The sequence below is a fragment of the Sus scrofa genome, chromosome 2 (genome assembly GCF_054392235.1).
Source record: "Sus scrofa isolate SSC_HxYL_T2T_F1_AM1 chromosome 2, Sscrofa_HxYL_maternal_Yorkshire_Landrace_v2.0, whole genome shotgun sequence".
Taxonomy (NCBI): Eukaryota; Metazoa; Chordata; class Mammalia; order Artiodactyla; family Suidae; genus Sus; species Sus scrofa.
Window position 1 is genome coordinate 123523892 of NC_139384.1, and position 26176 is coordinate 123550067.

General features: G+C 37.0%; 1 protein-coding gene across 2 annotated transcripts in view; it reads right to left on the bottom strand.

The window, feature by feature from the left end:
* FBXL17 (F-box and leucine rich repeat protein 17) overlaps positions 1-26176 on the bottom strand; it is a 491597-nt gene that overhangs the window by 22497 nt on the left and 442924 nt on the right. For both annotated transcript variants that reach the window (XR_014838483.1, XM_003123817.7), the window contains one exon: positions 668-810. Coding sequence is in view for 1 of the 2 variants with exons in the window: in XM_003123817.7 (XP_003123865.5) it covers positions 668-810 (143 nt within the window). In the remaining variant the exon portion in view is untranslated. The remainder of the gene's footprint in view (positions 1-667; positions 811-26176) is intronic.

A 26176-nucleotide genomic window follows, 5' to 3' on the forward strand; every position in this document is an offset into this window, starting at 1 on the left:
GTCATCAAAGGGCCCTGATATTAAATTTTGCAGCACAATTTCTCAAACTCATGTTCACATCTCTGGCCAGCTCCACCCACTTCCATCAGGACCTCCAGGACCATTTCTCATCATGTGCGAAAAGTGGTATCTGAAGTGTGTAGAGAGGCAAATTCCCACATAATATGGCCTCAATGGCCCTTTCTTGCCCCCAAATGGCCAGAAGACATAGACAGTGAGCACTGAAATTGCACACTTCAGATTGGCGACAAAACAATCTGGCACTATGCTTTTTTTCCACCTCACTGCTATAGAAAACTTGGAGCCCAGAACAGAATTTTTACTGTTAGGCCGTGCACAGTGCAGCATGCCATGTAAACACTTTTAATTGTGGTCACACGTACTTATAGGTAGGAAGCCAAAATCTGAGCTGACTGTGTGTGTGATAGCTTTTTCTTTCTGTGTAAGCATAAAATTCATTTTTAAACAAGGGAATTCAGAACTAGCCTCAGATTGGTTTGGAAAACTGGACCTCTTACAATGCATAGCTGTAAAAGTGTGTGTGTGTGTGTGTGTGTGTGTGTGTGTGTGTGTATACATACATATATATAAGGAGAGAGGAAGAATATCATATCAAGCTATTAACTACACTGATATGCAAAAAAGAAACTTGATAGACAAGTCTTACTTTATCACATCTCATCAGTCCCAAATATCTGAGAGACTTGCTGCTCTGTGCAATCAGGGTGGCTCCTTGGTCCGTAATTTCTTTACACCATCCAACATCCACAGTCTCTATAGTCATGCTGTATCGCCCAATGGCTATCAGTGCTGTAAGGAGGGGCAGAGAGGAAGAAAGCAAACATAAATGTTAGCAGCACAAGGGATCTCTATCTTATTATGACTATTTTGCTCATTTCCTCACTAAATTTGTTCCTGAAATGTTCTGTGTAAATGAATGTTTCGTAAACTAAATTCAATTTAAAATGCTTTAGGAAAGCTTGCCCTATGACAAACCCTTTCATAAAGTCAATAATCATTCCATAATTTCCCTTTCACTGGAACACAACCTTTTATCAGTTTCACTCATTACAAGGTTACCTGTACCTCCAAACATTCATATCTTCAGAAGGCATAAATTAAAATGAATTACACATATAACATTACAGGAAATCCCCAAGTTGTAATTAAATTTTATCCAAGGTAACTTTAATAATTTTTAAAGATAAAAACCCATGTAAACACCATTTTGAGGTGGGTAACACTGCATGTGAATTTCTTTACCAATTGGCATGTTTTTTTCCATCTGTTCGTGATCTGTAAAATGTAAGAATATATAATGTTTTTCATGTTAGTCCTTCTTGAGACTGCCTGGAATTAAGAAGACATTATACATACAGTCGAATATAATTGGTGCTATGCTGGAGCACAGTAGAGGGAATGCATTTGTTATGGTGCATTTCCCTACCATATCAGAAGCCATCCTTCTATTAACACATGAAATGAAGCCTGTCATCTGAACACTCTGACGGTATCTCTGGTCCTCTTGACTGTTGAGCATTGTGCCCCTACTGAAGTGCAGAGGCTTATCCCAGAATCTATGATGTGTATTACTTATCACTGCAAAGCTCCATAACCCATCACCCTGTAAGAGCGACCAGTCGGTGAATGTGACTTTTTGCTACAGACTTCTGATTTAACACACGCACACCTCTACATTTGCGGTGCAGAAGAACAGGTCTCAATACCTGCAGCCTGAAAGCGTTTAGGCTGCACTGGTCTGTAAATGAAAACCCTGAAAACAATGCCGCAAATATTAAAAAGGAAAAATAAATTGTTTGCTAATTATTTCCTCATTCTACGATAGGATGCGTTGATTTCTGTGACATTAAAAGCGGATGATATTTTCCAATTGATTAGATTGATAAGAGCAGAGTGAATTACTCATGTAAATAAATGTTAACTCTTACAGCTCACAGGAAAAAACACTTGGCAAAGATCTCTTTGCTAATTATCTCAGTAATTTTTTTACTAGAAAATTCGTGCTCATGCATTCAAGTATCAAAGTACTCCTAAGTGGCCAGATATGTTAAAGTTTATAAAAATAATAAGCACAACCCCATTGTTTTCCAGTGAAGATGCTATAAAGGAAGAAGAAAAAAAAGTTCCTGGAAGTTCCTCATGTTATTAATTTGCTGATGCTCTCATCTGCACAAATGCTATTTCAGTTTTCCAAAGAAGTGAGGCCAGGCAGAGTGAATCTGTCAAAGTTTTGCTGAATGGTCTGGGTGATATTTTCACACAATAGAAGCAATATTCCAGGTTTGTCCCACTGATCTAAGAAAACTTATCTCTGGTATTGTCACAAATTTCATTGGTTACAATATCCTGAGGATCTCTTATGGTTAAAAAAAAAAAAAAAAGTAGAAGACAATTAAGAAATTCCTTCCAATACAAAGTGCTCACACTGTGATTTCAAAAGATGGAGCACAAGATGCAGGATGACACTATATTGGTAGGTTGCATACTTTTCTCGAGGTTTGAGACTAGGACATGAAAACCCTGCACTATCCAAGAAAAGGTAAACCAAATGATCCAAGGAGTTTTTTGAGGCTGCCTTATAAGCAAATGAAGAGTTAATAACTATTGATATTCTAGGTGCTAAATTACCAGTATTCAGTATTTTCCTTTCTTGTTCAAATTAACCAGTAAATGAGACAAATGAAGATACATCAAGGTACGCAGTTTTTGTTTTGCCATGGTTCTACTTACTGAAGGAAGAATTAAATTTCATGTTTCCTTAACTTATTCATTTATTCAACCAACACCTCAGGAGCACTCGTTCTAGAGTACGTTCTTCAATATTTATTGACTATCCATGTGCTAGGCATTGGGCTAAAAATTTTAGGTGCATTATCTCTTTTCATCCTCACCACAGCCTTACAGTCTTATTGTGGGTTCCATTTTAAAGACAGGAAACTGAGTCACAGAATGACTGAACAGCCTTCCCAGTATCACAGGACGGTAAGTGGAGGAGTGGATAGTAAGCTGAGAGCTGGCTCCTGGCCCTGACTGCACTTCAGATCTACTAAACCAGAATCGTGGGGCTGGTCTCCCGGGAATTCCGAAACACTGTGGTGTGATGCACTGGGCCTGTGCTGGGTACTGGGGCCAGAGATTCACAGAGCTCAGAGCCCGGGTTTGAGGGGAAGGGGTTGGCGGGGGTTAGGGAGGGAGGGTTGGCAGGAAATGAGGAACAGCCAAGTAAAGAGTCAAAACACAATGCTGGTCCCCATCTCCTCCCACTCCTACCTCCTCACTTTTTAGATCTTAAGTTAAAGATCAGCTTCTTGGAACCGATCGCCCTGTCATTTTCTGCTACTGGAAATGTCATTATTTATTTATTTATATACTTGCTTTGTGGTTCACCTTCTCCCATTAGAAGGATAGCTCCTATTTAGTGCTATATGCCCAGCATGGAGCAGATGCCTGGTACAGTCAGTTCTTAAAAATATCAGCTGAACATGCCAATGACTGCAGTGTAATTGGGCCAGTTACGGAGGCGTGCCAAAGGGCATGGCAGCCCTCACTCTTCAGGGGAGGAGGGAGATCATGGGAGCCCTCATGGAAGAGCAGAGCTGGGCCTTGAGAGATGAGTAAGGATTCTCCAGAAAAACAAAGGAGTGACAGCGGGGATGTCAGGCCAAGGAAATAGCATGTGTAAGGACAAAGAGATGTGTAGGGATAGGGGAGCGGCAGGTCAATCTGTGTAGCTGTGCAGCAGGTCAATCTGTGCAGCTGAATGTGGCTGAAATAAAAACAAGTGCAAAGAAGTGGCAGATTTATTCCAGAAATATTTACTCAAAGGCTAGTAGCATTTGGGCATAAGAGTAGCAAAAATCAAGAGTCCTTGATGTCATAAAGCTTATATTCTACAAGGAGAAAAAGATGTGAAAGGAACACACAAATATACATAATTCTAAGTTGTAGCAAGTGCCCTGAAGGAAAGGGAAGGCTCACTGGAAGAATAACATCTAGATGCCCCAGCAAGAGTCTTGTAGAAGTAATTGGTGAAGTTACTTTTAATCCCCCCCCAGCACTGCAAAAATAATACCCATTGCAGTGGCGAGAAGATTGAGGTTAAATACCTCACCAAGGCCTCAGGCCTATTAAGTGGCAAAACTAGGGTACAAATTGAAATGGTTTGTTTGGCTCCAAAGCCAGGGCTCTTTCTATCACAGAAGTAGCACCCAGGGTGGTCGAGGAGCCTGGGGCTATTCAGAGTGTATTTCCCTTTACCCCAATTTAGGATTTAAACATTACAGCTTATAGGTAGCCAAGGATTTACCCTGGGACTATAAAACGGGGTTCAATAGAAGCTTTAAATTCCAAAATGTATACAAAATAATTCACCTCTCTATGACTATATCCTACCCTTTGGATATTGTGTTCATTATTTTCCTTGAGCTAGCCGTGAAACCTGTACTCTGGTAGAGTTTCAAATTCATTTCTGGCCTCACTACTCAATAGATGTCTGACCTCAGGATGATATTTAACTTTCCTGAGTCTCAGCTTCTCCACCCGCACAATGGGGATGCTGACTCTGTGTTCTGCCTACTTCATAGGATTGGTCAAATGAGATAAGACATGTTAAGGACTTTGCACTACATAAATGTAATGACTTATCTGATATTTTCCCAAACCATTCTGCAGGGTGTAGCTGATATAAAATGAAAAGACCTGACAGAGTTTTGAAAAGTAAAAAGCTCTGAGTAAAGAGAGCATTATATAAGCACTAAGTCATTATGTTGCTCTCAGAGTTCTTGAACTGTCTACCCTCCATCAGCGATCAGAAACCTGGGATGACAGGGCTGTAAATGGAATGAGTGATTTCTACCTTCATTAAGGGGTTGTTGACACATTACAATGGTATTTTTAAGGCCTGAACAGGGATACATTATGCAAGACTAACTCCTAGTCCCAGTGAAATTTTAGTATAATTTTAATGTGCTAGGTGTAACTAATACAGTTTTTAAAGTTATCCAAACTAAAAGCTGTAATTCAGTAACTTATATGCTGATCAAGGATATACATTAACTCACTAAAAGGCATTTCCATAGGCATAAGCAAGCACACACATAATTAATTTTGACTAAGAAACTCCCTCCCTAGGAATCTACCCTGAAATATATTTTAAATTATACAAAATTATACCATCTATAAGTTTATTCATTAAAATGTTGATTGTACTTTGTGCTTGCAAAACAATGGAAATAGCCTAAAGCCTATACATAGGAGAGTGGTTAAATAAACTATGCTTAATCCTCACAAATGAATACTATGCAGCTATATATATATATATGTATATATATATATATTTTTTTTTAAAAAATGAATGGGAGAAGATCAATAGGAACTTACAAATCATTCAGTGAAAAAAGCAAAGTGCAAAAAGAATTAATATGATGTACTATCACCATACAAAAGACAATAAAATGTTTAAAAAGCATGAATCTGCTCATCTGAGAAAAAGGAATATGGGAGAGATAACCAGAAACTACAGAGACTCTTGAGCTATAGGGGGTTAGTGGAAAAGGGTAGGAAGGAAAGGGGAATGGCATATAGAGCTGAAGGTGTGAGAAGGGACAGACGTTTCTTGGAGTATCTTCTTGGATACAGTTTTAAGTCCGAATCATTGTAATGCTTTACCTATCTCCCAAAATAAGAAGTTAAAACCAAGCAAGATGGGGAACAGGAAGTGGAATAACAAGAGTAACAAATGAAGCTAATCATGTTAAAACATTAACCACATGACCTGGACGAATAATATAACCACCCTGAAGGGGATGGTGATTAAGAATTAAGTATTTTGGGAAACATGATTTTGACTGGATATTGGTAAAGTGAAAACCAAGAAGAATTGTCAGCAAATACTGCACTCTAGTTAGTAAACCTATTTCTCACAGGGGTCTGAGTTAGGAATCCAGTAACTACTTTTCGTATAATCTAGGATTATAAATAATGAGAGCCAATCTTTTCACTGTTAGAGAAAGAAGTTACAAATAAGGGGAAAGGCTTATAATGAACCTTGTGGTACTGAATTGGAAACAGAGATTAGAAGGAACTCATCTTTTATTATATACACATAGAGATAAATACAGACAGAAATAACTAATAAATATGATGTATGTGCATGTATGCATGGTTTAGTATACATACATATATCTCCTAGCCTTTTTTTGCTGAGAGACACTAGGAGCAAGGTCTCCCCAGAGCAACCGATCTACTAAGCACTGAGATCTTAATTTCTAAACATCATTCTCCAATAAAAGAGATAAAAGGAAGCAGGGCTCCTTAAAGAAAAGGCTAGTTCCAGGACAGCAGCAGGGAAAACAAGATGAGTCTGGAATATCTGGTGACTTTAGAAAAAAGAAGTGCTTTAAGAAGACTGAGGGCATGTCAAAAATAACATATACAGACATAATGTATCTTCTGATCACTTCAGCAGTATTCTTGCCAAAATGAGTAAGCTCAATCTACTCATAGGAAAACATCACACAAATCCAAAGTGAGAAACATTCTATAAAATAATTCACCAGCACTCACCAAAAGGGTCAAGGTAATGAAGTCTAAGAATGAGGAACTGTCACAGATTGGAGGTGTCTAAGGAGACATGATAACCAGACATAATGTGGGGATCCTGGATTGGATCCTGGAGCAGACAAGGAAGTTAGGGGAAAAAAACCTGCTGAAATCCAAATAAGATTTGTAGTTTAGTTAACATTGTTTCATGTTAATTTCCTCATTTGATATTCATACCATGGTTATATAAATTGTCAACATTAAGAAGCAGCTAGGTGAGGAGTATACATGAATTCTCTGGTACTTTGGCAACTTTATTATAACTATAAACTTATTTGAAAACAAAGAGAAAAAAACATGGATAAGCTAATAATAGATAACAAGTGAATGAACCAAGTAGAAGACTAAAACTTTCTAAGTGAAAGCAGGTATTGTTTTCACACTGTAAAATCTAAGACATAAATGTTAGGACTAAAAATACATTTTTTCCTCATAGGAGGAAGATTAGTCATATGAGTGCATTAACAAGTGACCTGCATGTGCCATTTTGTCCTTTCCAGTTCTATCGTCTGCTATGGATCTATGTACCTGTAATAAAATCAGAAGAAATACCCTAGTGCTTAAAAGAATTAGGGTTAAAATTTAACAGTAGGATTAACATCTTTCATGTAATACTTGGATAAAAGCCATTAGCAAAGAAGTTTCTTGGCACAGATACAAAGAGATAAATATGAAAAGTGCTCTTCTGTGTGGAAGCCACAGAAGCTCCAAAACCAAAGAAATGACACTTTCAGAGACATTTGTTGTTGTGTGATGGTCCCAGCGAAGGCTCTCTCTACCCTGCAGGGACTCCAGCAGTGATTCCCAGGCCTGCAATTCAGGAGAATCACAGGTGCCTAGAGAAAGTACAGATGCCCGAGTCCCACCCCTGGAGATTCTGATTCAGGAGAAGCCATAAAAGCTCCTGTGATCCCAATGTGCAGTCAGGCTGGGAACCCCTGGAACTCAGAATAACCTACAACTCTGGCAAAGTCAGTCACCTAAAAACAAAAGAACTCATTTTTAAGGATATAAATAGCTTATGTGTTCTTATACTTTAAAATAACTTTGCTTCTCCAACAGTCAATAATCCCATGCTTTTAATTCCTTTCTCATTTATAGCCTTCCTTCCATTTTTATATGTTAGTATGTTCCTCCTACTATTATATAGTAAACCCAACAATGACTACACTCTGTAATTCTTTTCCAAGTTGTCCTTTTTTTGTACATATTTTCCTTTCCTTCATTGCACTTACTTATATTTCTAATGCATCATTTATCAGAGTTTGTTTCATATTAGAATTATTGATCAGCATGCCCGGCTTCCCATTAGACTGCAGAGTCGTTGAGGCAGCAAATGTGGAGAGTACTTTCCTAGGACCCCTGAATCTCTGAGACTAAACGGTCACTCATTTCTACAGTTTTAATATATTTTTTGAAAGTATAACATACATGCAGAAAATTGCACAAATCCTCAGGGTATAGCTTGATGACTTGTGACAAAGTTAACACAGCTGTGTAACAGCATCTGGACTGAGAAACAAAGTATAACCAGCACCCCTAAAGCACCCTCATCCCAGACTCCAGTCACCACTGTTCCCCCCGCAAAGGACAACCACTATCTTGACTTCCCATCACACAGATTAATATTTTTGTTTCTGAGCTTCATACAGAGTCAAATACCCAACACACTTGCCACCTTGTACCTTTGCTGTCCACTCTGGTCATGAGACTCAGCTACATGGCCATGTCTACTGGTAGGTCCTCCATTCTCAATGCTGAAAAGTATCCCTTCTCCTATAGATGGACTTTTGGGCTGTCTCCACTTTTTGGCTATTAGGTATAACACTGCTGTGAACATAAGCATACATGTCTTTGTGTGTATATATGTTCTTACTTCATTTGAGTAAATACCTAAGAGTGCTATTTCTGGGTCATATGGTTAAGTATTCGCTTGACTTTTAAAGAACCTGCCAAAACATCTTCCAAAGTGGCTGTACCATTTTATATTCCCACCAGAAATATATAAAAGTTCCAGTGACTCCACATCTGTGCCAATACTTGGTAATGTCTGTCTCTTTCATTATAGCCACTCTAGTGGATGGAAAGTGGCACCTCATTGTGGGTCTTAATTTTCATTTCCCCAAGGAATAATGATGTGATCCAACTTTGCATGGTGTTACACATTTAAAAAAAATCTGGTTTAGTGCCACTATCCTTGTCAGTACTCAGGAGATATCTATTAAATTAAACTGATGAAGAGGAAAAGCACACAGATAATTTTTCTATTATTAGACTACAGCAGAGAATAGCTTTCTAGACAACAGATAATTTTCCATGTAATTTGAAGGAAACTACCAGTAAAATAAACTTGGTCTGTCCTCTGAAGACATGAAAAGTCTTCAAGTTTCTTAAAATAAGAAAGTAAATTAGGTGGGGTTGGGGAGAGGTTATAGAGAACTTTCCAAATGCTCAATTTAAAAATCAAGTGAAAAATAAATCTGAAGACTGTCCAACAATGTCCAATAATATTAGAGTAAAATGTCGGGATTGTGTTAGAACTTTCCAGATGCTGTACATAGGGCATTTATTGTACATAACTCTGCTTACTGAGTTCAGAATAGCAACACGCAGGTATTGTCTGAGTCACAAAGAAAGCAAGCTGGCCATGGCCCTTGACCTTTCAGGGAAGAGGCTCCCTGGCCCTATACATCCTGACATGGAAATGCAAGCACTATTTATAGCCTGTGTCTGTTTTCCTTTCTACGAGATAAACAAGTTGGTGGAAAAGTAAGAGTTCAAGTGAAGGAATTTTTTTTTAATAAAGGTCTTTTAGTGCATCACCAACAAATATACACATTTTTCCTCTTTATCTCTTCTTAATTATTTTATTTTAATGCAGAAACACAAAAATCTGACTGGGTAGGTAGAAACTACTTCTGAATACAGGACTTCCAAAAATGTAAAGAAGAAGGGGTGTATGTAGAACTAACCTTCAGTTAACTCTGATCCACTACTCTGGTTTTCAGTGGTGCTGTGTTTGGTGGTAACCAACCCTCTGAGTGCAACGTTAGGTTCCCCTGACAATCTCCTTATTAAACTTGAGAATTCAAGATGAGGAAGGAAAAAAAGCCTTACCACTCTAACATTAGCTGAGAACCTAAAGTCCCTGGTTCAATGATTCTTTTTTATTCCAACCTGCATAAATACATACATTACTTATCAAAGAATTATGCATCCTTTTCAAAATCCTGACATTATATTAGATTTTCTCACTTTATGAGAAGTGAATTCCGGGCTTAAATATGTTGGTTCGTAGATACGGAAAAGTACATTAGTGTCTCCATCATTTATCTGCCTTGGCCACCTTTCTGAATTTTCCAGACCACCTTAAAGACAGAGCATCAGTTTCAAGCAGGTCTCAGATATAAACGTCTATCTGCCCCAGTGTGCAGCACAAAGTAGGATGTGATTTCAGTGACTACCCACTTAAAAAATACCAACGCTGGTGACAACGTATGTGTTGTGGGACTGTCCAGTAAACATTGTAAAAAGTATCTTGATATTGAAAGGAAGGAAACCAAAGGAAGAGAGAAGAGTATGTGGGGATGTCAGCAGAGTAAATATATTATCTCTTCTTTCAACAAATGCTAACTGAGTACCTACTATGCACCAAGGAATGTTTTAGGAGCTGGGGATAAAGAGATCAAATCCCAGCCCTTGTGGAGCTTGTCTTATGAATACAAATAAATAATCAGAATATATAATTTTGGGGTGGTAATAATGCCCTGGAGAAAACTAAAGCAGGGACCAGGGGTAGGAGTGCTCTATTTTTAATTAGGAAGGACAGGGAAGGCCTCACAGAGAAAGTAACATTTGAAAAAAGATCTTAAGGAATAGGGGATCAACCATACAGGTATCTAAAGGAAAAGCACTCTGCAAAGAACACCCAGTGCCAAGGCCAAGAGGTGGGAAGAAGCAAGGTAGCAAGTAGTGGATTTTAGACTGGGGAGTTGATGGAAAAGGGGGTAGACAAAATCATAGGCTAATTTAGTGACACTGGCTTTCATTCTTAATGAAACACAAATACATTGTAGAACTAGGGGCAGAAGAGTGATATGAGCTAACTTAAATTTTCAAAGGACTTCTCCAGCTTCTGGATTGAGAACAGACTGTAAGGGGGCAAGAATAGAAACAGGGAGACCGGAAAGGAAGCCACTGCAATTATTCAAACAAGAAGTGATAGTGGCTTGGCCCAGGGCAGCATAACAGAGATGGAGAGGAGGAGGTGAATTATGAGTAGATTTTAAAGACAGGACCAACAGTATTTGCTGATGGATTATATGTGGAGTGAGAGAAACAGAGGAGTCAAGAATGTCAAGAGAAAAGAAATCACTTGGGGCGCTTAGATTTGAAAGAAGTTTCCTACGTGGAATTTTACATAGCTGCTCTTGAGGTCCTTATTGTCTATGTGTCCTTTTATTAGTAGGGATTTATTGGTTTCTTCTTCTATTGGATATAAACTCCACTAAGACGAGCAAAGACCTCCCCTTTATTGATCTTTATATCATCATTGTCTAGCATAGGGCCTTTACTTGTTAGTACTCAACATGCATTCATTTAAATATGTGTTAATCTTAGATATCACAATTATAGGTACTTGGTGAAAAAATTCAGCAACAGGTCTTGCTTGTATTCTCTAGAATTCACATTGTTGTTTTATAAAACATTTATTGAATAGCTACAGTATGTCAATCACTGTGATGACTGTTGGTATCTTTGGGGAGATTATAGGTAATATATATTTTCCCCTAAATATTTATACATTTAAAAATATTCAACACTAGGCATATTTTACTTTTGCAAAAGGATTAAAAGCCAGGTTTTTAAAAGGTGCTGCTGGACAGATCATTTAATTTTACCAGAGTAAAGTAAAGAACTTGACATTTCCTATAATGTCATTTCTCTCCAACCCAGTGCTCCTCAAGGCAAACACGTACACTTACTGGTGCCAAAACTCAATATCTAAAATCATGTGAAATCGTGTGAAAAAAGCAAAAAGCTCTTTGCAAACTAAAACTAAACACGGAAAGTCGAGCTCGATTATTCCTCCCTGACTGTAACCAGAGCAGCAGTAATTCGCGGTTGTTGTCCAGCATGTGGACTAGTTAAGATATTGTCAGTAAATCTTGCTGATGAGAAATTTCTGTCCTAAGAAGGGTAAAGTAAATAAAAATATGAAATTCATAGTTTTTCAATTTGAGATTTTAAAGTTCAGTGCAGGAGTTCCTGTCGTGGCACAGTGGTTAACGAATCCGACTAGGAACCATGAGGTTGCGGGTTCGGTCCCGGCCCTTGCTCAGTAGGTGAAGGATCCGGTGTTGCCGTGAGCTGTGGTGTAGGTTGCAGACGCGGCTTGGATCCTGCGTTGCTGTGGCTGTGGCATAGGCCAGTGGCTATAGCTTCGATTTGACCCCTAGCCTGGGAACCTCCATATGCGGTGGGAGCGGCCCAAAGAAATAGCAAAAAGACAAATAAATAAATAAATAAATAAATAAATAAAGTTTAAAAAATAAATAAATAAATAAAGTTAAAAAAATAAATAAATAAAGTTCAGTGCAGAACCAGACGAAAAAGTAGAGAACACTAAAGTTTCTCTATCCTTTTTGCTTTTGAGGGAGAAGGGAGAGTCCCGATCCTGGATCCCCTTACCTGGGAGCTTGAACTGTGCACACAGATACAGACGCAGACAGGCAAACACACATTTATTTCCAGATCCTGGCCCATAGGTGGGCTGACCATAAAGTTAATGAAGGTTAAGCTTCAGGGTCCGTCAAATACGTGGACTTTTACAAGGGCTTAGGTTCTAGAAATGTACTCCCATGATAATATATTTTTTGTAACATCTGTGAAGGCAAGATATCATGCATTCATTCTCTTAAAGAGAACCCCCAAAATGTGTAAACCTTAGGCTCTGAAAAATCCTGAATTTGTCCCTGACCTAAACCATAATATTCTGATTCAGTGGCTTTGGGTGTGGATACCAGGAGGCTGTATCTTTTCATCTTTTCCTTCCTCTTTTTTTTAAATTAAAAAAAAAAATTTTTTTTTTTTAATGTCACCAAGTGATTCTGACACACAGCCAGGTTTGGAAATCACTGACGAAGGACTACAGACTGATCAGCTTAATGAGTCCCTGACATCTAGGTAGTATTTCTTTCTGGAGCTTTGCCACTATTGATTGGGACAGAAACCATATAACACCATGTAGTTTGGAAAAAGCTGACAATTGGCAACACTCACTTCCACATTGCAGTGATGAATCACATAACCCTCTGTGCCGAGTAATTAACTATCCATTTGTATGTACTGGCTGTGGTGATAGAGTTCTTTTCAACGAGGAAGGAAGGGAATTTGGACATAACATTAACAGTTGTTAATACCAAGCAAATAGAGTAAATTGGATTTATTAAAAAGAGTATGTGTGTGGATTTTTTCCCTAGGAGTTGATATAATTTGTCTAGCTTTCTAATTATAGCTGGGACAGAAAATGGCTGAACCCAGAGACCTCTCACGGTATCTAATAAACTTTTACTTACAGGGAGAACATTTCTTGGGCTGGAGAATGACAAATAATTTACTAAGCTTTTCCTGAAAGATAGCTAAAGGTGTTTCACCTATATCTAGCTGATGAATTAGCTTTAGCTAATAATCAGTGTCATGAGACAGAGAAGCAGCAGCCTGTAATTACTTTGAAAGGAATGAAGGAACAGATCTGATAAAGAAACTAAATCAGTTAATTCCTCTAGAGGCATACTGAGTGAGAGAGCAGCTTACTTTACCACATGTCTAAAGTGAGGCAAAGATGGGGGGCATCAGGACTTTTTATCTGCCCTGCCCCCATTAATTCTCACTTTCTGGTAACAAACCTTCCATCTTCCTTTCCACAGGTGCACTCTGGGGACTGTAATCAAAGGTTCCCTCCCTAGACTCTGAGTAGTAGGTGGGCATGTGTCCTAAACTTGACTAAGCACATTCACAGGCAGATATCTGAATTCTACCTGGAATGACTTAAGAAGAAAACCAGCTGGAGACAATGTAGCAGGGGGGGGGCACGAAGGATCGGGGTTGGGGGGGTTGGAGGGTAGGGGGTGGGAGTTGGGGGTTTGGAGATGGGGAGGCTCCCTAAAGAGGCTCACCTTAGTCCCAGCTCACTAGAGATCCCATGTTCTTATCTTTCCCAAGGTACCTTATTTCATTTTTATCTTGGATTCTGGGAGTTACCCTATTTTTATCCAATAATTTCTTTGCATCTGTTCTTGGTTTTGTTTTCACTTAAAGTAGCCTCTGATGATTTTTTTTTTCTGTTACTTGCAGCCAAAGAATCTTAACTGATACAGAAAACCATGAACATGACGACTCAGTTATTTTCTATAATATTAATTTTTTTTTTTTTTTTTTTTGTCTTCTTAAGGCTGCACCTGCAGTATATGGAAGTTCCCAGACTAGGAGTCAAATTGGAGCTGCAGCTACTGGCCTATGCCACAGCCCCAGCAATACCAGATCTGGGCCGCTACTGTGACCTACACTACAGCTCATAGCAACGCCAGATCCTTAACACATTGAGCAAAGTCCAGGGATCCAATCCGCGTCCTCATGGATCCTAGTTGGATTCGTTATTGCTGAGTCATGATGGGAACTCCTATTTTCTATAATAGCATAACCCCAAAAGGAGTCTCAACAATGCCCAGCTGAAAGAGTCACATTAGCAGAAAATATGAATAAGGCTCAATTAAGAAACATTTCCTTGGTTGGTAGATGTTACTGAAATACCTGTACTCACTTTTTTAGCAGTCAAACTAGAATAACTTTTTTAGTTCCATGATTTTCAAACAGTGACTCTTTTCATGGTAGAAAAGTGGCACAACTTTTCATAAAAATAAAATCAATAAAGGAAAGTATAAGAAAGCTTCAAAATTATTCCAAATCCCACTATCCATAAATATCATCACTAACTCTGGTAAGCATTCTTCCAGCACCTTCTGCATATAGACTGAGCAAAATAAAGATAAAAATAATTTTAGAAATACCATATATAATTATACATGCTTTTAAAAAGTATTTAATTGGTTTTTACCTGAATTTAACCAAAATAAATTAAATTGAAACTAAAAGAATCATAAAATTTCAGTTAAATATTTCTTCACCATAAGAGATAATCATCCTTAAAAGAGTTTACATAAATTAAGAAAAGAAATCATGAAAACCTTTAAGAATTCAGAGTCATTTAAAAAATTCTACATTTTAATCTGCTTACTCTGTATTAGTAAAGATGAGAAAACTGTCAGGCATTTCTCTCTCTTCCTTCCTCCTCTCATATTGGTTAGCTATATTATTATTTTTACATTGTCAGGTTTCAGTGTTTCCATCTGTTTTTCTAACCACAATTCTCATAGTTGTTTTGCCCTGGTTCTATATTTGATGGGTGAAATTCCATGAGTTTTGCTCCATGATTTTCTTTTATTCCTGATACATTTTTTTTTCCTGATTAATCTCTTGGGTAGCTAGGTAGCATCTTTAAGTAGTTTTGCTTTTTTTAAAAGAAAGATTCATCATATATTTCCTAAGTTCCTGAATGCCTGAGAAAGACGGTTACTCTTATGTTTAAGGAACAATGTGGTTAAGGATTAAATTTTGGGGTCATACTTATTATTATTTTCAGAGCTTCACACTCAGGCTGCTTCATTTTTGCTGTGCAGAAACCTAACTACAACCTGATTTCTTCTCCTTCATATGTGTCTTGCTTTTAATGTCTAGCACATATGATTTATTTCTTAGAATCAATACTTTTATTGGGAAATGTCTTGATTATGCTGTAGTCATTTATTTTCCTGGAACATGTCAGACCCTTTTCATTTTTCTGCAAAACTCTTTAGACACAGGACCCATGTATTTCACTCTTGTTCTGTTGGCCTCACTTCTCCACATTCCCCCATGAAAAGGACAGTCACAGATGCTGTAAATGATTGTATGTCTGTTCCTTTCAAATTGACTCTTTGACTGACTGGGACTGGTTACCTGTGGGGAATGTGGGGAGGTAAGTCATGAGCTAGAGCTATTTGCAGCAATTCCTTGGGAATCCTTATGTCCAGTATCATCACCACAAGTCTGTTATTTCTTCTGTCCTCTTAGGTTTCTACATTCAAGATGTAACATATGCCTAATGACAAAACTGTTTGGGTCACTTTCTGTTGAATTTTGGAACTTTCTGCTTCTTTTCCTCCTGATTCTCCTACTTGACTTCTGATAGTCTTCCCCATTACAAAGCAAGTTGGTAGACAATACAGACAGTTCATCAACCTGGCTTCTCTTTTAGTAACCTCTTTCCCAACACTTCTGGAATGCAACACTGGGACTCTGAACTGATGGGAACACCATCTCTTCAGGGACTTGGAGATTCACGGCTCAAATTTTAAAAATTGCTAGATGTGCATTTCTGAATGGGGATACCTATTTCATGTTAATCAGAAGTACCCCCAAAGGTTTTTTTTTGGGTGAGATTTATGAAGTTAAACAAAGTCAATAATGTTGAGAGCTAACAATTACATAGAGATTCCTGAACTGCAGGTTAATTTGACTAATATTTGTTGTGTGATTACTGCATGCAAATGACGAATTAAAAAAAAAGTCTTTGTCCTTGCTTTCAGTGTGGTTAGGGAGAATAAGTGAAATAGAAGATATTTATATTATCATGACTGAGTAAATACTGTTCACTGCTGAGCCAAATAGAGTACTATGATCAACCCTTGTTTTTCAGTTTTTATCTAGAGTTTATATTTGGCTCATACTTTATTCGCTTACTTTTTCATATATCATTATTTTTTGAATGTTCCTACAGATAGTTCAAATCTGTCAATATTTTTACAAAAGCTTAAATACATAAATTAACTTATTAGTTCCATCACCCAACCACACCCTCCTATCTCCATGCCCTCCCTACTGAAGTCCTCCAAACTCTTTCTTCTGCTGAGTTGAAGACTACGAGGGGTAAGTGCACAGACAACCTAAGATTTCCCTTTTCGGCTCTCCTATGGATCCCATGTCTTTCCCCTATTGTAGTTCATTCACTTTTTTGAAGAAACACTTCTTCCAAAGGGTTAATGGGAGATAAAATTTGAATCCTTAAATGTCTAAAAGAATCTTTATTTTCACAATTAAGTAATAGTTGAGTAGTGTGTAGAATTCTAGTTTGAAAACCATTCCTCCTCAGTTTTGAAAGTATCATTATCTTCTAGCTTTTCATATTGTTCCCCCCCCAGCTTTATTGCGATAAAATTGACATAGAGCATTGTATAAGTTTAAGGTATATAACATGTTGATTTGATACACTTATATATGGCAAAATAATTACCACTTGTATTGCTTTTAAGAATTCTGGATCCACTCTTATCTCTGATCTGTAGCATGAATCCTGTCTTCTTTCTTGGGTAACTTTTAGAATTTCCTTTTCACTCTTGGCAATATAAAATTTCATGATGATGTGCCTTCATGTAGATCAATTTCCATACATGATGCTGGGCATTTGGTGGGCCCATTCAATCTGGAAACTCATCTTCCTCTTTCTTTCAGAACAGCCTGTTCTTTTTCAAGGATGTAATTACTTTTCTTATCTCTGAGAATAGTATTAAGGTTTTTAATGTTTTCTCTGCTATCTCCATTGCCTCTGCTTCCTCTTAGCCTCATTTTTCTGTTTGTTTTCATCTCTCTCTTTTATGTTAAAAGCTCTTCTCAAATGACTGGTCACTTAAGGATCTTTGACCATATAGGAGGTTTTTTTTCTTTGTTTTTAACATATCTGATGCCTCTGAGCCTTACAGGGATTCTGCAGGCCCACAAGGTCACGTGCAACAAGCTCGCCTGTCATGAAGTCTCTCTCTCTGAAAACACTTAGGTTACGAGTTCCTCCGCTCTCCTAAGACAGTTAGCACTCATCCTTCTGATTCCTGTTTTCTAAAAATGTGTTGACGTTTCTCATCCTCTCTTATCTCCTTTCCTATTCTCTCTTTTTTAATCCCTTTGATGTCACTTTAGCAAGATTTTGGAGGGAGAGCAGATAAAGGCCTGTGGTCCATCAGCCATTTCAATTGATGAGAAAGAACATGGGAAATCTATGGTCTTTCTTAATTGTTTCCAGTTTTAGGCATTCATTAAAAATTGCTTTTTTGGGGATTGAATAAATGATATAATTAAAGAAAAGGTATATCTCTTTACAGGTTTGTGTTATATATTCAGACTATTAAAAGCAAAGTTTAAAGGCAGAGTAAAAGCAGGACAATTTAACCTCGAAGGTAAGCAGTATATTTTGGAAAATATAAGTAAACCTAATAATTAAATAGTGGTATCTTTTTAGTTTTTCTAGTTCCTGCTCAATTACTCTGTTCTATATTTTACATTATTTTGCTCTATGTTGAGGTTAATCTATGTCAGTGAATAGATTACTTGAAAAATCTATTGGGACATACTTTACCTATTTTATCAGCTGGAGTAATACACTTACCATTGAGTAAAACAGTATTTGAAATTGAATTCCAGATGCTTGAAAATTCTCTATTCTCAAAGAATAGTTTCTAAACACTTTTTTTTCTGATTTCACCAGAACCTTAATACGCTAAATATTTTTATTTCAAGATATTTGAACATAAACAAGTAAATACCTGGCATTTTATGCAAAATGATATTTTCAGTAAAAGAACTATTTTTTTTTTTTTGCTAAATTAGTGCATTAACATGACTTGATTCAGTGTGTTTCTCAGTAAAAGAATTCAGCTCAATTTAATTGCAGCAAATCTTGGTGAAATAGTATTGTGCTTGCATTTAATTCATTCCACCATCTATCTACAATATATGTAATAGTCATTAAATTCAGCCAACTATTTTTCAGGTCCAGAGAGAGATGTCGTCAAGAAAACAGACTATGATTGACAGTTTCCTCAAATCAGTAATATCATAAATATTTATATATACAGTTATAAACAAACTATTATTAGTTTAAGAAATGCAATTTACCCTTGGTGATAATAGCTTTGAAAGTTAAAAAGCTGAATTTAAACATTTTAGTTCTCTGGAATGTTATGCTTTCAACAAAAACAAACCATTCCAACTAAAGAATATCAGATAATATGGTTCTCTATCTACTAATTATTACATTTCATTTTTTAAGGACATGTATGCAGCATAGAGTAATCACTATGTGCTTAAAAATTATTTGTGTGCACTAAATAAACTACTTGGAAGAACTGTTTAGCTGCTAAGAAATGAAAGATTTTAAATAAAACTGCATCCCTAAAAGCTTCTATTTAAGTCCTTTGCATTTATAAAATATTCTTATAAAGTCTACTGAATTTTAGGAGATGATCTCTTTTTAAGGTGAAGCCTATTAAAGGCCAAAGTTTCACCCACGGAGGAGAACTAACAAAGTGTAATGTAGTTAAGTTCTAGAATATATTAATTATATGCTAAATAGAGAAAGCTTTATATCTCAGGGGATTAGAAGATTTTTGGAGCTACTATCCTTTCATAATGAAAAGCTATCAACTGCAAAATATTTTCAATCATTACACTCAGAGTATACTGTCACATCCATGTACAGAAGCTATATTTCAGACTGTTATGAAACATGGTACTGTAGGTTTTAATTGCTTTTACAAGCTTCAAATAATATCTGCAACTACTCTTCACAATATTATGAATTTTATTAATCCATATAAATCACTGTTGTTTTTTGATAATGTGGGAAAAGAAAGAATTCCATGTAAGTGAAATAAACAGGTCACAGAAACCTACTACTTTATAGTAGGTTAATTAATGTGAAGCTACCATTTTTGTGGGTCAAAAATTATGAAATGTTGGCAATTTCATATGATTCAAATTATACACTGAAAGTTTCTTATTTTAACTATTTGAGATACAAATAATTCTGGAAAGTTTTATCTATTTCTTTATCTTTTTAAACAGCATTTATCAGACCTGGCAAAATGTTTCCTTGATTTTATGACTTTACTGTAATAAGAAGCTGTGCTCTAAGCTACAGAATGACTTTTTAACTGAGCTCAAATGCCTAAAGGGCCATGTGGATGCAATAAATGAGTAAAGTTGCTTTTTTTACATTATTTTGATACAGACACACTTTGTTTACATACTTCATAGTGAAATATTCTTCTCCTTCATAAAAAAAATGCACTGGCTCCCTTTCTTTTTATACCACTCAGTGCACTAAACTTACCTTCCCATTCCTCACTTTAGATGGAGACTAGATATAACAAATATTTTCTTCAGTATCTTGGTAGCTAGATTGTAGATAATAGGCAACCCACACCATTTTCAGTGTTGGGGAGACAATGGGTATGAGTGGTTACTGAGGATAATGAACTGTCCTCATTTTTAGGAAAATCAGATTCCACAGTCTGCAGTCAATATACTGCAGTTAATCTAAGCTCCCAAGAACTAAGGCCTTTTAGGAATGTAGAGTCAGTACATCCACATCTTCAAGGGAGGCTTGAGGTCAATTTTTTAAAAATGTGAATCACCTGATTTAAGTGTTAGCCACTGAAAAAAACCAACAAACCAAAACAAAAATACTGTGTAGATCAACAGACTGGGAGCTACACAAAACATGTTTGTGAGATGAATGTGGCCCATAAAGCAGGAGTTTGGAATCTCTGCTCTAATTGTTCCTGCATTATGCTGTGTAGTTTTACATCTTTCTATGTATTTCTCTTTCTTCCCTGTTGTCATAGCTATTTTTCAGCGGCTCCAGGTTGTTGGGACAGCTTGAGAAATCAGATAATCTCACTTGTCACAACAATATATAAAGTTGGAATGAATGGATTCTGTGGGAGTAAAGGACAGGAGGGTTCTTTGAAAATCTTTAAATTGTCTTTATTGATTCCAACATGATATCACAGGGTGGGTTTTAAAGAAATATTTACTATTGGTACAATATTCATGCAACTAAGAGTGCCAGAGGGACAGGCAAGACGAGCAGGTGCCAAGGATCATTATCCTCTCACAGTATCCCATTTTAGGGTAAGAGTTACAGTCAACATCCCTAACCCTATAAGATTTCAAAAAGGTGAATAAGGATTATCCTTTAGTACCTAAGCAGAGCATGGCTATCTTGGAAGTTGTTTTCTTTCCTGAAGTAAAGCAGCCATCTGATGATGATGCACTCCTGAGGACCAGCTAAAAATATATTTTTTTTTACTTTCTTCTCATCCACCTTTACTTATTTTTTAAAAGTTCTTATTATGGAAATTTAAAAACAAAAGTACAAGGGATCTTATGCATGCACTTTGTGATATCTCTTTTAATTGCACAGGGTTTTTTTTTTTAAATAACTTGCAGGCTTTTTGGTTTGTGTTCTAGTTGAAGTTGGTTGATAATTGATCTCCAGACAATTGAAATTTTACTGTAGTTTGTATAATAAAAATCATCATTCACAGCACTGACTGAATAAAAAGTAAAGAGAACAGAAATGTTGTGCTTTATCTCAGTAATTTATGAGACTGAAGAAATTTTCTTGTATATTTCATCAGCCTTTATATTATAAAAATGGAAACCATTAAGTCGTTTTGATTTTGTCTTTGTAATTGTAACTTGATTTGTAATCTTAAGCTTAAAAAAAGATGTAGGCAACATATTTCTGGAAAATATTTCATATTTTAGAGATCTTATAGTGAGACATTTCCCCCTACATTTATTTTACTTTAGATTTCAATTTAAGCAATTTCAACTTTCCTTGATATCATTTGAAAAAAGTTAATTGGGGCTGGCTGGCTGGCTGGCTTGCTTATTTATTTATTTATTTATTTTGCTTTTTAGGGCCGCACCAGCAGCATACGGAGATTCACAGGCTAGGGGTCCATTTGCAGCAACAGCTGCTAGCCTATGCCAGAGCCAGAGCCACATTAGATCCGAGCCACATCTGTGACCTACACCGCAGCTCACGGCAACACTGGATCCTTAGCCCACTGAGCGAGGCCAGGGATCAAACCCACAACCTCATGGTTCCTAGTCGGATTTGTTTCTGCTTCGCTATGATGGGAACTCAAGTTGGGGCATATTTACAGTGGTAGCAGTCAATCATATAATAATTATTGAAAACTTTTTTTAACTGAGTACCTTTGAAGGTACTCTAAACACTATCTCTTCCTTACTGTAACAATGCACATTACAGGGCTGAACCATATTAAACTTGTCTTTACAGACGAAATATCAGCAATGGCAAATAACTGAACCCTAAGTAGGATTAGAATAACTCTAATGTTAACATAAAAGAACACTGAGCAGACAGAGGTGGAATGACTTCTCCAAGGTCATGGAGCCAGTTAATAGCAAAGCTAGGATTCGCACCTGGGCTGACCTGGTCCCAAACCCTGTATTCTTATATTAAGGAGCTGTAGTTGGGGTGTGCGATGATAGGTGAGGATAGAATAAGGGGAAAAAATGTGGAAGGCAGTCCCTTAACCAAAAGAGGTTTACAGTTTGCTTGGAGAGAAGACAGTATCAAAATTAACCAGGAAAAATAGAAACCATCACACCACAAAGTACAAAACGATGGGACATTTGTTTTTACACCATGGTCTAAGTTTTACTATTACAACTTCAGAAGCAACTTTTCTCTGTCCCTCTTCATCCCTCTGAAGTGGTTTTCTTGAGGCCATCGAGGCACCAACTTACAAGTTGGTGGGAGGGGAAGCCTCAGTTATATGATCCAAGGACTATGACCGAGGGCACTTTCCCTAATGCACCTATAGTCACACATTTATAAGAGGAACATTTTAAATTTGGTATCAGTACAACTCACTATATAAGAGTGAAACTGTAAAGCATTAATGACTCCAAGGCTAGACCCCTTTCTGGAGCTCCACATTGCACTTTTGCATCTGTGACGTCACTTAGATGCCCCACAGGTGTTCAAGGGCCACATGTCCAAAAATAAGCTCATCATTCTTGATGCCAAACCTAGCACTCCTCTGATTCCTTATACGGTTATGGCACCAATGGGTTGCCCTATCACAGCCAGGAGAGTCATCCTTTACTCCTCTTCCTCAGCCTTCATATCCAATCAGTAACTTCCTATTGATTCTGTCTCATAAATAGCTTTTCAGCTTCCCCCCAGTGCCTGCATCTCCACTGCCTCTGTGCTAATTTGGATCATCATCTCTTGCTGACCAACAACCCAGTTCAACTAGTTTCTCTGCCTCCAATCTTATCCTACTTCAATCTTGCCTTCATAGAAAAAAGCATCCTAGTTTCTAGTCATAACAAGCATATTTAAAAGATGAAAAAGCAACCTTATTTACTTACAAAGCCTAGTTTAGGGCTTGAACCCCAAAGAGCAGGAACATAATAAACACCTCAATTTGGGGGCAGGTAAGCAACCCCACTGATAACCAGGTTGGGCCTATAAATTTAAGTTCTTAATGGGAAGTTTATGCATGACAATAATCAAAGAAAATAACAAAAACAAAACAAAAGCATGTTTTTCCTAAATAAAGTTATTGAAGGATCAAAGGCACAAAACAATAACAACTATCTCAATGCTTATGGATTATCAGTCTGAGATTATAGTGAATTGCTATGAGACTTTATACTCTAGGAGCAACAATCCAGCAGATTGCTAAAGAACCCTGAATTTTGCCTCATCATTAGCAATCTACTTCACCCCATCGATTTCAAGGATGGGGCAGAAGGAGGAGGGTGAAGGAGAAAGCAAAGGGAGGAAGGAAGGGAAATCCCAGGCAATCTGAATTCCTGGTTTCATACTTGCAATTGCAACACAACTCTCTTTTGCTAAATACACTGCAGCTCTTCATAAGACTTAATTATAAAAGAGTAATAATGCTTTAAATAGTAACTTAAAAGTTACTGCTCTATAATCTAAAAATTTAGAGTTGATGTAAAATGTTTTAATTCAATGTGTAGCAATTAATGAAGAAGCTTTTAACTAAATAATCACCAACACAATATCAATCTTTCATAAATATAAAACTATTCTGTATCTTAAAGATTTTCTAAGATATTTCTAAAAGGAATATAATTGAAAAGCTTATCTTCAACTTAAGATTATAACTGATATTATTGTGATCAATTCCTTCTGCTTTGATGTCTCACATAGTCTACTTTTGATTAATGAGGAAATGTATCCTTAAAACAAGGTATGTGGAGTACCTCCTCAGACTTTGTTAATATTTGTTTACTATTTGTGGAACAGTGCATACTTAGTACTTAGTATCTACTGTGAAAATTAGTCCTTAAAATACATCAGATACACACAATTGCCAACATTTATAATTAACTGCAGCCAGTAACAGGTAAATCAGAACATACAATCACAACACATGTGATGTACATATATACATACATCAGATACACACAATACTCAACATATGGATATACACAAAACATATGTACACATATACATACATCTCCTCTCTGGATACGTAGTAGCGGCTACAATCTACCTACACTAAAAGATTATTTTTGAGGAATTCCTGTCGTGGCTCAGTGGTTGACAAATCCGACTAGGAATCGTGAGGTTGCGGGTTTGATCCCTGGCCTCGCTCAGTGGGTTAATGATTCAGCGTAGCCATGAGCTGTGGTATAGGTTGCAGATGCGGCTCGGATCCTGCATTGCTGTAGCTCTGGTGTAGGCTGGCGGCTACAGCTCTGATTAGGCCCCTAACCTGGGAACCTCAATATGCCACGGGAGCAGCCCTAGCGAAGACAAAAAAAAAAAAAAAAAAGATTATTTTTGATACATTGTCCATCTGGAATTATTTTCACAGTGGAATTTCATATAATATGATTTGGGTGGAGACTTGCCTTTTAATACATTCTATATGTTTTATATTTTCTCTGGGCTTCACCTGCCCCAGGCAGCTTGTGGTCCCCCGTGGTAATTTATGCATCTACATTTGTGCCTCTGGGCAACATTTCTTAAGAATGAAGTATGAAACTGCAGTCAAATTAAGCAGGAATAGAAGGGTATAACCACATTGGGAACCAATCTAATATGCCCAAATGGACTGAAAAGGCAAGGAGGTAGACTCTATGCCTAAAGCACTCCTTTTTTTCTTGGACAGTTTAGGAAATCTGGTTAAATTCCCTAGATCCAAATGTACATTTTGACCTTTCCTTGTAAACCAGATGACAGGCCAGTCAAATAGTGAGAATAATTTCTACTAATGAAATTTTGTGAAAGCATGTTCCTTAAACATTACAGGTATCCAAGACATGTTAAATTTAGCTTGTACATCTAGAATTGACTACTTTAATCTTCATATACTAAAGCATAACAGGTTAAAAAGTATTTTAAATAAAGGTAAAATAAGAGATAAAGCAACAGGGCATCCACCAAAGAGACATAACAACAAAAGGAGTGATGGTTTATGAATATTTGTCAACATGGTATTGAGTTCTTTTATATACATTTACTCGATCCTCATCTCACTTTTGTGAAGTAAACGCTATTAGTGTCATATAAATAAGGAGGCTTCATTTCAGATGAGGTTGAACATGTTAAGGACCACAGTTAAGAAGGGGTGGGGGCAGGGCTGTAGCCCAGATCTGTTGATTGTCCCAGTCTCCAACATCGCTCCTCCTACCACTGGATAATTACATACAACCCATAAAGGAAAAGAAGGCAACAGGATTGGGGTGGGGGGAAGAGAACATATGAATTGTTATGAATAGTAAACTAAAGTAACCAAAGAGATTCAAAGCCAGCTAAGGACATTCATTTAAATAGTCTGAATAAGACTAAGAACCTACACAGTCATAAACATTATGCAATATTTGAGTCATTTAAACTACTACTCTTACATTAAACTTAATTTTCTTTTAATTAGACATACCTCTAGAGTAGTTTCCATTCTGCATGGGAAGTAATATGATACTAGACGGCAAGGGCAGACATTTCCCAGTCAGACTCAGAAATATAGTCAACTTTTGAATCACAATTAATATCTTAGTAAAATAGATAAAACTCTCATGACATAGACAGTAATTCTTTGATGAATGGAGCAAAAATATTAAAAGCTAATTTGCACCTTCCTTCCCTGTTGTCCTCTACCTCTCCTTGACCACATCATCTACTTACACTTCACACATTTACTGTGTAAAGATCTATGAAGTGTGACTACAGTGTAATGAGTAAGGAATAGTCTCAAAAGATGACTAATTTGAAGGCGATAACAGTGATCTAAACAGGAAAGTTCTGGTATGTTGATTACAGATCAGTCACATTACTTTACAGACATCCTTTGTGCATTGCTACTAAGCAATTTCATACGCAACAGCCACAATAAGTACATATAAGATCAGTACAAAACACTGTAAGCTTAGTACAGTACCAAATCTGAACAGCTGCAAACTAATCTCTCTTTGAATCAAAGCAAACCAAAAAAAAATGGAATAAACCAAGCAAACAAATAACCAACAGGATTCCATTTGGTATCTCCTACACCAAGTAATATGTAAACTAAATCTCATGTCTATTTAGTCATGGTTAGAT